The following is a 13,625-nucleotide window of genomic DNA, read 5'->3' as shown; positions in this document are numbered from 1 at the left end:
TCATAATACATTCTGTGGAATCATAACCATAGCTTTTTGGATTTTTTGTATTAGCCTTGGTGATTTTTTTCTTCTTAGTATAATAATTTTGCTGAATTTTTTTGTGGTGCAAAACTGAACCGCTGTATTCTTCACCATATGTAAATTCTATTCAGCACTTGACATTACATTGGAGAAGTCTAAGTTTACTTTTGTACTCACTTTAGTAACCTCAATAACATTTCTGTACGTCATTAAAAAGAATGTAATTAAAATTATAAGGATCAAATTAATATGTATAAATTGTCAAGGGAAAACAAGAGGAGAAAAAATAAGGAATCTTTCGTTATATCAATAATGACAATAGTTGTATTGAATTTTTTTTACTTTATTTTTTAATTTGATTAGTTCATGCAACTATTTTACAACTTTAAAAGAATGCAATAGAGATATAACTGAGAAAATAAATTGATTACACTAAATCTACTACAGAATATTTGAGTAAAGGTTCTTAAATGCTTGCTTCTTTTGTTCCAAGAAAACTTGTGTCGTCGTCGTCATCTTCAATGTCATCATGGGAAACTTGAAAGCACCGGAGTTGTCGTAAACTCCAAAAGACAATGTACCAAAAAATTCCCAGTAAACAAAGTACGAAAATATAAAATTTGTAACAAAATTTAAATTGTTCATCAACAACCATTTTATGATCATTATGCTGCTTGTTTTGACTTTTAATGGGAGTTCCTGCAAGTGAACTATGGAATCAGTCTTTCAAGATTAGTCGAGCTTGCGCGTAAATTGATCCAAATATCGGATTATCAAAAAAAAAAATCCTTATGACATGTATGGTAGCTCCTAATTTGAATGATATAAGTAACATAGAACAACGAAACTAGCCAATTAATGTAAATTGTAGAGCATCAAGATAATTAATATACAAATAATCAAGGTTGCTATGGTCTCTGTATACTATTTACTTGAAAATTAAGCATAGATATCATGATAATTAATTAAACAACATACTAACTGTCCATCCATCCAGATTCAATGGTCTCGTAATCTGGCCTCTTTGGTGAGCACATAAATAAGTTATTTATTGACTTATTTCAGTCGCATAATCTCTCTATTTTTCTGCTCGTTTTTTCGTAATAAATAAAAAAATCAATTTATAAATTATATCCAAAACAGCTCTTTCTATACAAGGATGTTTTTGAAAACAACTTGGGAGGTACTGTAATCGTCATCTGTAATTTTTTCATCAGATTCAGTAAAACAAAGTTTTCCTCTCAATTTAGTCAATCTTCTAATGGGGACTTTTTATTTGGTTGATTAAAAGACACATAATTAGTTTTGGATTTATTACATTTTCTACCCCTAAACTATCATCAAATTATCTATTTAGTCTAATAACTATCAATTGAATCTATTTAGTCCCTAAAGTATATAAATCAAAGTCTAGTTAGTCCCTAAACTATCGTTTGAATCTATTAAGTCCCTAAAATATTTAATTCAAACCTATTTAGCCCTTAAAAGGATTACAAAAATAAAACATATGCCTATACGTATTATAAATTAGTAAAAAAATCCTCTCTTTTTAAATTTTTATTGCCTTTAAAAGATATTTTATTTTGTTGTGTGTTCAAATTAATATTAGAGTCTGATTTTTTAGTCTTACCAATAGATTATATGAATATTAGATATACTGAAGAAGTAGAATTTGATTAATAACGCTTCTCTACAAATAGTAATAGAACAAAATAATACATTAATATCTCTGATATGACAGTTATGACAGAGATGATCTATTGGAGAAGTTATTGGTTGGTCTAGGAGCAATGTCACGTGGTGCTCTACATTCATTGTGATTGATAGAGATTTTAATTAGTAGAAATGGTGGGGCTCACGATTTTGTTGAGCGATTAGAAAACATGAAGGGATATAGAGATTTGTGATTGGCCTGAGACATTGCCATGCGGTGCCCTAAGACTAACCAATAATTTTTTCTATGAATTGAGTGTCTATTCACTACAAGAATTAACACTTTTGGCAACAAAAAAATTGGTCGCTAAAAGTCGATTTTTGGTCGGCAAAAGTTATCCGCGACCAATTTTTTTTGTCGCTAGTTTGGTCGCCAATTGAGGGTCGGCAAAAGTAATTCGCGACCAAAATTTTCATTGGTCGGGAAAAGTTAGATTTGCCGACTAAATTTTTGGTCGCTAAATATATCATTACTGCGACTAATCTATTTTGTCGCAAAAACATTTTGGTCGCGAAAAGTCGCCTTTTGCCGACCAAATATCTTAGTCGCCAATTGTCACATTCCACGACCAATAATTTTGGTCGCCAATTAGCACATTCAACGACCAAATTTTTTTGTCGCCAATTGTGACAATTGACGACAAAAAATTTTGGTCGCCAATTGTGACATTTCGCGACCAATAATTTTGGTCGCCAATAGTCTCATTCTGCGACCAAAATTTGTTTGGTCGCCAATTGTGACATTTTGCGACCAAAAAACTTTGTCACCAATTGTGACATTCTGCGACCAAAATTTGTTTGGTCGCCAATTGTGACATTCTGCGACCAAAATTTTTTTGGTCGCCAATTGTGACATTTCGCGACTAATCAATTGGTCGCCAAAACTATAAAAACAAAACCAAATTTTGGTCGCCAACATCCAACAAAATAAACCTGTAATTTATAATAATCCATCCAATTTATTCAATATAATCTGTAAAAAGAAGAAATCATTCAAACCAACAAATAAGTTGAATCATCAACATTTAACAAAATATATATATCAACCATTTCTGAACCTGTTTAATTAAAGTCAGCAACTATTATAAGTTTACATCCACAAATAATTCGAAACTACATATTTCATCTAGCATAAAATTTAAAACATAACAAGTACTTGTTATTATGTTTGAAATTTTTATCCATGTACATCAACCCAAAAAAATAACTACTAGTCTACCAAATATTTTCTATACACACCCATCAAAAATTATAACTAGTAGTGTATCCAAAAATATAACTACTAGTCTACCCTAATATTTTCCATATACATCTATACAAAAATATATAATCCTTCCAAAAATGCAAAAAGTGCCAATTTGTCCTGTACAATTTAGCTTTGTGCACGAGTTCATCCATCTGTACCAAAGAAAAAGATAAATAATGTCAGTTAAAATTGGACAAATAATGAAAAATGTCCATGAAAAGCAAAGGTCACATTAGCAAATTAAATGACTACCATTATCAAATTGTAAATAAAACAATAGCATTCTTATGTCTATAGAATAAATTGGATCAGCCACCATTCCAGATCCAATATAGTGCCATACAGCAGAAACCAAACACGGCAACTAAAATTGATCCATATTGTCAATAACTCCTATCTTCCTCAATGAACCTTTCATGTGAATTAAATTAAACTCCTATTTTGGCAACCTATATATCTAGATTGATAAATAATGAATGAATGGATGATGAACATGTTTCATTACATGGCAATATCGGAACTGATGCAAAGGGAGATGCCAATGCCGAAAGATCAGATAATGGGTGTGGCACTTGACTACCCAGAGGCTGTTCGATTGATTAACCAAACCAACTCACTCCTCAAAGGGGAGGTAGGCAATCTACTTGTAAAACGGAACTTTTTATACCTGCAAAAAAGTTAAGTTTGTGACTATTGGGTAGTTTTATTTCTAATCGTTTTTATTTAGAGATAAGTATTAGAAAAAGCAAATACTAATATATTACTTTATATTTATCATGCATGTATTGATCAGTGATATAAAAAAAAATGTTTAAAACAAGCAAATAATATATAACAGCTCTCTAATAAATTTGATACATCGATCATTAATTCTTTGTATTGATAGTTGACTGTCACCTATAAATACAAACTATGAATTGGTGTTGATAGTCACCACCATATATAGTTGACTATTAATTTGTATTCTTTCTTCTGTAACGATGTCATTTGACATCACCACCTGAAGATCATATTCCATCAAAATAAATACAAACACTAACATTTTCATACAACAAAATGTATGGTGTTCTCAGTACTATATTATCTTGAATAAGGCCCACAATCCATGATGATGATTTGTGCACTTTTTCCTGGGTGAGTTTCTAATGTGTAGCATTTGAAATTTAGAAATTTCACAATATTTAAAAATCAAGAAGTTTCTCAATTTCTATACAATCCATGATGATCATTTGGGCCCTTATTCGATAAATTTGCATTTAAGGTTGTCCTCTCATTCATTTCATCCTATAAGGTTGCAAAAAACATAACTTAATATATACATTTCAATAACTCAACATTATAATGTGGAAATTTTAACTAATCTACAAGTTCAAATGGACATATAATTATTTGGTACATACTATCATTGCTTTCGTTGCCTCAGGGGTTCCAATCTCCTTTGTATAACATACTTTAAACATGTGAGCACAAGTTGGAGAGTGTCCCAACTTATTTTTCTACAAAATAATATATTCCAAAATATAAATTATATCATTCTGTCACATTATGTATACCTTATCATATTAAATATACAACATGAAAAGATGAATTAACCTGCTCCTTTTGAACACGTGGAAAACTTTTTGTTCCAGTTGTATGATTATACTTTCGCTCTGCACGACTTGCTTTGTCCTTATCACTTTGTGCCTAAAATTACAAATGCATAAATTAATGGTGTCCAAATTGCAGCAAGTAAAATAACATATAATGATCAGATCGAGTACAGGTAAAATAACAATTAATGTCTTTGTGAATGGAGTTAGATTTGAGTCCAACATTCTTTTGAATCTTTCTCCATTTTATTAACTACAAAACCATACCTTCTTAGGCATTGTCTCTCCTCGATCTAATACTGACTGAATACAGGTTACACTATACTATACTACTCTCTAATTCTGACTGAATACAAGTTGCTATCATTATGTAGTTGGGCAGCCGGTGAACAAAAAATCATGGTCCAGTTATTGTCACGATTTTATGTGTAAGGATCAAAATGGGATTTGACTATAAGTGCAGGAGGTTGATTATCATGATTTCGTATGTAGGAACCAAAATGAGATTTGGTGCAAAGTGTAATTTACCCTAAAAACAGCCTAGAAGTGTTTCTCTAAAAATTGAGTGTTCTCAACCAAAAAAATTAAATAAAATAAATAAAAAATCTGAGAACAGAAAAGAAAATGAAATCCATATCAAACCAGTTTATTTTCTTGCGACTTCTCTCTAATTATTGAAGAAATATCCACAGCCTCTGCTTTCAGCAGAAGTTGCAGACAATTAAATTCCCAATGACAGTAAAGAGATTAGTAACCCTGAGGTATCACTCACTGTCATCTTCCTCTGCATCAACAAATTCTCCGACTAGCGCGACGTCAACCCCAAAAATAATCATAATAATAATAATAATAATAATAATAACAATACACAATGTTTATTGTACAGTAAAACAATAGATAATACTCATCTTTATGTTCCAAATCTCAGTCCAAACCCCATGCCTGCAACCAGTAATAAAGAGGATATTAGCATCTTTCACTAAGTTCCAATATGCAATGCAATGCGATGCCATACAGAATTCACAAAAATAGAAGTGAGTATTGAAGATTCAAATTTAACGTGATGTGAGTCACATCTAAAGTGAAGCTGATCCACACACTAGCCATTTTTCGGACTACTTATTATGGCTTTGTAGCTTTTTTGTCCATATAAAGAATGACGTGGCTACTGAGTAAAACTTCAATGCAACAATGATATCACGTCATCGTTCATATGTGGTCCTGCTATCCAATCATAAAACACCACATAAGAACGTGAACCCTACTATCTAAATGTAACCATGCCATCCAACTCATTCCACTAATTGGCACAGATGCATAGTGGTGTAGAATACACTTATATGGTAAAAGGGACCCTGTACAGGAGAAGACCACACAAACAGAAAAACAAAGAAAATTAAAATAAAATAAGGACCACAACCCAAAACAGCAGTTTGTCTTACCCAAATTCTGCAACAATCCAAATACAGGCATCCATATGGGCTGTAGCAGAAGTTGTAGCAGCCAACTGTAGCATCCAAAATCACGTATTTCAGCAGCACAGAAAGCTGCAGCAGGAACACTTGGTGACAGAGCAGTACAGTAGCAAAGCTGCTCAACAAATAGCCTAGCAGCCATACCAGCAGAACAGCTCAGTACAAGCAGCATATAGCTGAACATCGCAGCAACACAAAATAAGCACAACACTCTCAAATTGACGATCAAAAGTAACTGTAATACAAGCAGCCATTATTCCAAAAAACAACAAAAAGTAAAAGCAACTATAGTCCATCAGGATGGGAAGCACAAGATTGGTGCAGTTTGCAGCCTGGTCTCCTTGTCTTCTATTTCCTCCATCACCATTAAGCATCGCAGGACCTGAAAAATGGCACTTCAAAAAGTATTGAATCATAGTCAGATTTTACACAACCTGCATTAACAAAGCTCACAACACAATTTATTCCTACATCACTCAACCCCCATATATACATTACACTCATCAAGAAAAGCAGGTAATGAGACAAGCTACACTCAATTTGTGGTCTCACTTCACTCAACCAACTACTATACACATCACAACACTCATGCTTCCTATTGTACCTACAGAAATTACACATAAAGATATGCAAGAGAGTGTTAGTGTAAACCCACATGTTTATGGTCTCACAACACTCAACCCACAATTTGGAGAACTCTCTAATCTCACATCCAGCTAATCCTGTATAGTAACAACCAACATTAGTATTATAACACTCCATATATGCTCTCATCACTCAACCCTCTGTATAGATGATCGATAATAAACTGAAAAACACAATTGCACTCATTAGCATACATGATAGATAACTAAAGCCTTTAAAAAAAAAAAAAAAAAAAAACACTTAAGTCAAGGTGGTTATGGCAATCCCAATTGCTACTCTAAACAGTGATTTAGGCATATAATAGTGAATATAAACACATATGGAAAATTGGTATAATCCAACTCCCTTAATCATCCCTTAGTTATATTAAATCATCATTGATCCTTGGTATGTACTATAATTATTATATGTATGTGTCAGCACCACTCATGAACTATTCAGAACATCCTTAAATGCCAAGGATGAATGACCAAATAGAGCCCCCTTTAAAGCCAAGTTTGTCAAATACAAGCTTATGTGCAAATGAACCACATATTGGCAATTTGAAGTTAACATAAAAGAGAAAATAGCAACTCTTATTACCTTAATTTGTTTCATTTGTGCAAGGTGTCCAGCAATGCTTAGAAGTGAAATAAATGATACAGAATAATGAACATAATATTAGTGCACATATTATCATAAGAATGACAATAAACAATAGAAGAATATATACCTGGACAGAAAATTAAGAATATAGAATAATAGCAATAAATTGGATAATAATTTTATAGTCAATATAAGCACGAGTATATGAATAAAAAAGTCACAACATTTATTTGATTATAGGAAAGAATGTATCACAATAACAAAAGGCATTGAATGACAGTAACACCCATGCTATCTTATGTTCTATTCAATCATGTTAACTTACAAAATATATGTAATACAAAGTGTTTCAATAAGTGCCAGTTAAGCACCCAAACAGTGTAGACCAATGCTAGACATTTACACCCAACCAAATTGTAATTAGCCATTGTTTAAATTAAAATATAAATTATTATAGATTCTACAAATTATAACAGACCAATTATAAGTATAAAAACCTAAAATCAATTTCTCACAAACTAAAACAATATTTAACTGTTTTAGGTCCTTTTTTTTTTTTTTTTTTAGATTGGCAAAATAAAACTTTTATTGATGAACAAAGAACTCATTACATCAAGAAAGGAAAAGAGATGAGTGCAACAAGTATAGCTTGATTCTTTACTCATTCCACACTAGGAAGAATCACTGGACATTGTTTATTTGCTCCTTTACCTTTCTATTTCCTAATGATATTTGCTGAGCAAGAAAGTAAAGTAAATTATTGTTATTTTTTTCCTCATAGAAGTGAATACATAACTATAGTTGCATAATTCATTAAAAAATTTACACACCAATCAGTGTGATTATTCCAAGTCAAATGTTTTTTTCTAGGTGCTTGGATAGAGTACCAGTGTAGGATGCTAATTAAAAAAATAATATTGTGATAAACTAAGTAAAAGTGTATCTCTAAGGCTCAACGGTCTACTTGTCTCATGCATTGGATCGGTTAGAAAAAAAGTGCAAGTTCTAAATATGCCACACTATTTTTTGTATGCTGATTTCTAGTTAAGAATAAGGCGGGGTACAGGTTCAATTGTTGAAAACACAGCTTATCATCATGAGGTTGGGGGTTTGAACCTGAGGGCATTCACTTTATTCTCAGTGGTGCTCTGTTCTTTCCTTGGAGTATGTTAAATACAAACATCCATTTTAATTTATGTGATCATATGATTGTTAAGTTCTATTTTATGAAACAATGACCTCATAACCACATCAGGTTGATTGTCTTAATCAGTTGGAATTAGCTAAGTACATCTAGATCTTGTGAAGTAGAGTTTAGCATAAAAGGCTCTATGAGATCAGATCATAGTTACGGAACCATATATATATCATGTTTTTTGCAGCTTAATTAGCTAATTTATGTGATCATTTGGTTTTTGCTTCATGGCTTCAGTCTGTTCTAAGATATCTACAACTTCTTTCATGGGGGGCATTTTCTAGGTTCTGATTCCAGGCACTGTATAGTGAGTTGAGCAGCAATCAACGTTGCCTTTGAAGAATATTGCCCTTCTATCCGCACATCCATAATTGATTTCAGCTTCCTTTTGTTGGAGAGAAAGGGCTTTGTCCAATCAATCAGATTATGCTGCCCACTGGGGCGTTTGGAATCAAGTGCCCGCAAACCTGTCAGCATTTCCAGCAGCACAACACCGAAACCGTACACGTCGCTCTTCACATATAAATGACTTGTTGAAAATTTGAACTAATTCATTTTACCACAAGGGATGGGTTTTTTTATTTTTTATTTTTCGACCTAGATCATATGAACTATCGACCAAATAAAACATATAAGCAGGAACCTTTGCCTCTCATGTGCTTGTTCATAGAAGATGTCTTTTGGGAATAATTTCTATGGTTCAATTCTCTAAACATTTTAACAAAAAAGGATTCATATTTACCTGTTGCAACATATTCTGGAGCAGCATAACCATATGTGCCCATAACTCGTGTTGTCACATGCGATTCTCCACCTGAGGGCCCCAATTTCGCCAAGCCAAAATCTGAGATTTTTGCATTGTAGTTCTGTAAAAAGAAAACAAAACACACAAAAGCTTTCAGAATAATTGTTTTCCATGTTTGCCCCATTTTATCGTAGGTCATGTTTGTTTCAATGGAAAATGCACAGGATGAATCTCATTACATGAATGCCGTTAGAGGAAATATCTATCTACATGATTGTGATGTTGATACACCACTTGTTTTGTTGAATGATTTAAAAAGATGAAATGGCAGTCCCTGTATTCTAGATAAGTGCTCAAGTCACTCTCCCAAGTCTTGAGACCTTATTATAGACCTTGTCATTAAGAAAACACAGATAACAAGTACTGGCCAGAATTCATGATTCGTTCCTCACTAGGAGGAGGTCACAAGTTTGATGTTCCCTCCCCCTCTAATTGATACAAATTTTTGAAAAAAAAAAATATGGATACCTAGGGGTAAGCCAAGCTTAAAACCCAGGTTCGAGCCCCGGGATCAACTTCCCCTCCCCTTCCCCTGCCCCAAAAAAAAAAATGTACTCAACTCTTTTCTTACATTCCCTTGTCACTGAAACAGAGGACACACATTCCATTCCAAGATAGTCACCATATTCAAAGTTCCTTTTCCTACTTATTCTTATTGTCAGTGCCTTTTCAGAACACAAGTATAAAATCCAACTCATTAACTTACGAGGCACGATCATATAAATTCTCACCCCATCAAGCAGTATATTAGATGCTTTGAAGTCCCTGTAAATGACTTTCTTGTCTGATGTGTGCAAGCAAGCAAGGCCCCGTGCTGCACCAATGGCTATTTTGAGCCGTATGTCCCAAGAAAGTGGCTCAACAGCAGAACTCCCTGCACAACCGTTCAAAATCCAGCAATCAATTCAATGCAATATAACCATGGACAGCTAGTTTTTCTTTTCTTTTCTTTTCTTTTCTTTTGTTCTTTGCTAAAGTTCTTACGTCTGAAAAGATGGTTTTCCAAGCTTCCCTTCTGCATAAACTCGTATACAAGTAACAGCTCTTGATCCTCCCAACAGTACCCAAACAGCTTCACTAAGTTCGGATGAGAAAGCCTTCCCAGAAAATTCACTTCTGACTGAATTTTCCAACAAACAGACCATTAGATTCACTAAAATTGATTTTACTATGCAGATGAAGATCAAGGAAAATTTCTAAAACAGGTAGCCACTTAATAGATATTTCACGAGTCTACTACTATCTCCATGAACCATTAGGAACACTGATCCAAAAACAAAATATATTCTACATTTCCCTTAAAACTCCTATGTTGATTTCTAGGGCAATAAATCTCATTAAATCACTTACCAAAAATGATCTCATTAACTTTCATCTAGAGTATAATTAATCAAAAATAAGAGGCCCCAAGTCACAGCCAAAGACTGTTAGGCCTAACACAAAACCGAAAAAATCATAGGTTTGGATACAAGCTGCAAGGTGAATATCAAGCCTGCATCATTGCAAGCTTAAAGGTTTAGAAACCTGCAAAAGAACCAAGAAAGAAGAAAGAAAGAGGGCATTGCTTTACATTCTTTTCGCACGGAAGGTGACCAGAAAATCTTCATTTTCTTAGTTTCATCTTCCTTTTTCATTTATATTTATATCGGCCACTTGACTGCAAAAGGTAGAATTTTGTCACCTATAAATTGAATTAAAATATGGAACAGGAGAATACTAAATGACATTGTCAACAACTCGTGTAATGCTTGTTAGATGTAATTATTATATATTTACATTCTCATCCATTGATTTGTTATCATATCTAAGAAAATTTACTAAAAGATCTTTGGACAGAGCCACCAAGACTCGCAACAAAGCCAAGTAAATAATGGTGGACCAAGTGAAACCTTCCACAGACAAGTTAAAACAAACTAAAAGATGATATAGAAATAGACACAATGTCCATCAAACAATCTGGCCAAAAAATAAAATAAAAATCCTTCAATCAAGACATTTAATAAAGTAGAGACCTCAAATTGCTTTTACAATACAGTGACATTTACCTAAGCAATTTTTCTTATCATTAAAAAGGCATTTCCCATGTCACCACTTTAATGGCAAAAACAAATACAAAAGCTGCACACACAATCAATAACACATAATATAAAACATGCATAGATTCTTGGCTGGAATTGTGGGGTCAATTCTTTGAGGCAATTTATCGAACATGTAGAGGACATTGGAGAAACCCCTCTACACATTGAAAAACCTATCATCAAGCAATCTATAAAAGTAAATACAACAAAATATAAAAGTGAATCACTCAATCTACCAGGCACATTGCATAAATACTGAATATAAAACCCAAAACCCAATTTTTTATCCCAAAAAAAGTATCGAATGCAGCTTTAAATATACACAAATAGCATGAAAATACAGACCAACAAAAAAAAAATAATATGAAACAATGATGCGCCCTCAGATCTGATAGCTTCAAATAAATCATCAACGGTTTATACCCAGTGCCTATCATCAATTTCCCAATGAACAATTTCAGTACACAAACCCATTTTTTGCAAATGGATTGCCCTAAATCATGTATTCTTTTGTAGATAGATGATGGGGAAGAACAGGGAAGTGGAGAAAGAGAAAGAGAAAGAGAAAGAGAAAGAGAAAGAGAGCCATACCTGCAAGAGGGTTCGACGTGCCTGACAAGACCAGGAAGTTTGGGGAGCAAGACAGAAACAGGGGATTTGAGAGCAGAGGAAGGAGAAGAGAGGTTTTCGTCTTTGCAGAGGTAGCAAATGACATCGACCATGAGAGAGATTTGAGAGGCGACTTGCCTAGGCAGAGGTCAGCTACCTCGTATGCTAGCAAGCGAACTGCCATACAAAACTGAATATGGGGGTTTTTTGAGAGAGAGAAAGAGAAGATGTGGAGGAGGATTCTTAGGTAGAGAGAAAGAGAGAAAGAAAGGCTGAGACTTGGCAGTGAGGCTTGGTAGAGAGAGTGGGCACCGAAGGAGAGAAAGAAAATTCAAATCCCGCCCCCACTGAAAATCAAATTTCCCCCCAAACTTTTGGCGACCAAACGTCAAATTAGTCGCAAAAACAGGTTCTTTCGCCGACAAATTTTTTTAGTTGCCAAATCTTAATCAACGGCGACTAAAATATTAGTCGCTAAAAGTACTAATTTGGCGACTAATTTTTTTTGGTTGCTGAAAATAAGGTTTTCGCGACCAAATTTTTGGTCGCCAAAAAATATGTGACCTTTCGTGACCAAATTTGTAGTTGGTCGGCAAAAGTATACCACTTTTTGCAACCAACATATTTTTTGGTCGCCAAAATATAACCTTCTGCGACCAAAAATATTTGGTCGCCAAAAATAATGATCATTTGCGACTAATTAAAATTTGGTCGCCAAATGTCATTTTTTTGCGACAAAAATTTTTTTGGTCGGCAAAAGTGGTCGCAAAATGTGTAAATTCTTGTAGTGATTCTTCTAGAAAAGTTATTGGTTGGTTTAGAGTAGTGTCACGTGGCGCTCCACATGTATTATGATGGGTAGAGGGGATGGGGCTTACGATTTTGTATTAGGTGATTGAGGAACATGAACGCGCATGGGATTTGTGATTAGACTGAGGCATGGCCACGTGTGTCCCAGGACCAACCAATAATTTTTCCAATTATTCCGTCCCATTTGTTGATTTTCAAAATATGAGTGTTATGTCATTTTGGTCCCTAATATTTAAATTGTATCAATTTGATTTTTAATGTATAAAATTACCGCATTTCAATTTGATTATCAATGTTTAAATTGTGTTGATCTGGTCCCCAATATATAAAAAATATTTCAATTTAGTCCTTCAATAACAGACTTAAATTATGAGAGCAAATTGAAATATTTTTTATACATTTAAGAGCAAATTGACACAATTTAAACATTGAAAACAAAAATGATATAAAATCATATTTTGAAACTAAAAATATAATTAACTCTAAAAAATAATACTAACCATAAAAAGCCCATCAATTTGAACATCATACCCATTTGAAAAATAGTGAACAAAAAGTTTCCTAAAATTTGTTCAGACCCCTGGTTCAAACAGTTGAATTATAAAGCAAACTAATACATAACATTCGCAAGACTTACCCTCTAGTCATCTAAATGTCATTTACCTATTGAATTAAAAAAAATAAACTTATGCAATTCGAGAGTTGTAACAAGATACAACTTTTCAAAAACGCAAATTCTATGGACCATCAAAAACATATAATCTGGAATTTATTCTGAAAATTGTATGGTATAAATTTAAAATTTATGTGATGTAAGTCCTATCTAAAAGGATTGTGATCCATATATA

General features: G+C 33.4%; 2 protein-coding genes across 4 annotated transcripts in view; one reads left to right on the top strand and one right to left on the bottom strand.

The window, feature by feature from the left end:
• LOC114310196 (F-box/LRR-repeat protein At3g26922) overlaps positions 1–13,625 on the top strand; it is a 28,337-nt gene that overhangs the window by 2,702 nt on the left and 12,010 nt on the right. The window lies entirely within an intron of this gene.
• LOC145822374 (putative serine/threonine-protein kinase PIX13) lies at positions 6,287–12,752 on the bottom strand. Of its 2 annotated transcripts, XM_082919229.1 has the most exons (7): positions 11,950–12,752; positions 10,851–10,937; positions 10,265–10,400; positions 10,012–10,154; positions 9,218–9,341; positions 6,706–6,772; positions 6,287–6,445 (listed from the first exon to the last, which is right to left on the bottom strand). In XM_082919229.1, exons 3-7 carry the CDS (start codon positions 10,299–10,301, stop codon positions 6,346–6,348), a joined length of 471 nt encoding a protein of 156 aa, XP_082775355.1. In that variant the 5' UTR covers positions 10,302–10,400; positions 10,851–10,937; positions 11,950–12,752; the 3' UTR covers positions 6,287–6,345. The 2 variants fall into 2 exon arrangements, with proteins under 2 accessions (XP_082775355.1, XP_082775354.1); XM_082919228.1 differs by lacking the exon at positions 10,851–10,937.

Source organism: Camellia sinensis, chromosome 3, assembly GCF_055761805.1.
Source record: "Camellia sinensis isolate YWXY chromosome 3, ASM5576180v1, whole genome shotgun sequence".
Lineage (NCBI taxonomy): Eukaryota > Viridiplantae > Streptophyta > Magnoliopsida > Ericales > Theaceae > Camellia > Camellia sinensis.
The sequence above is the reverse complement of the archived record's forward strand: the minus strand, read 5'-3'. Positions and strand labels throughout refer to the sequence as shown.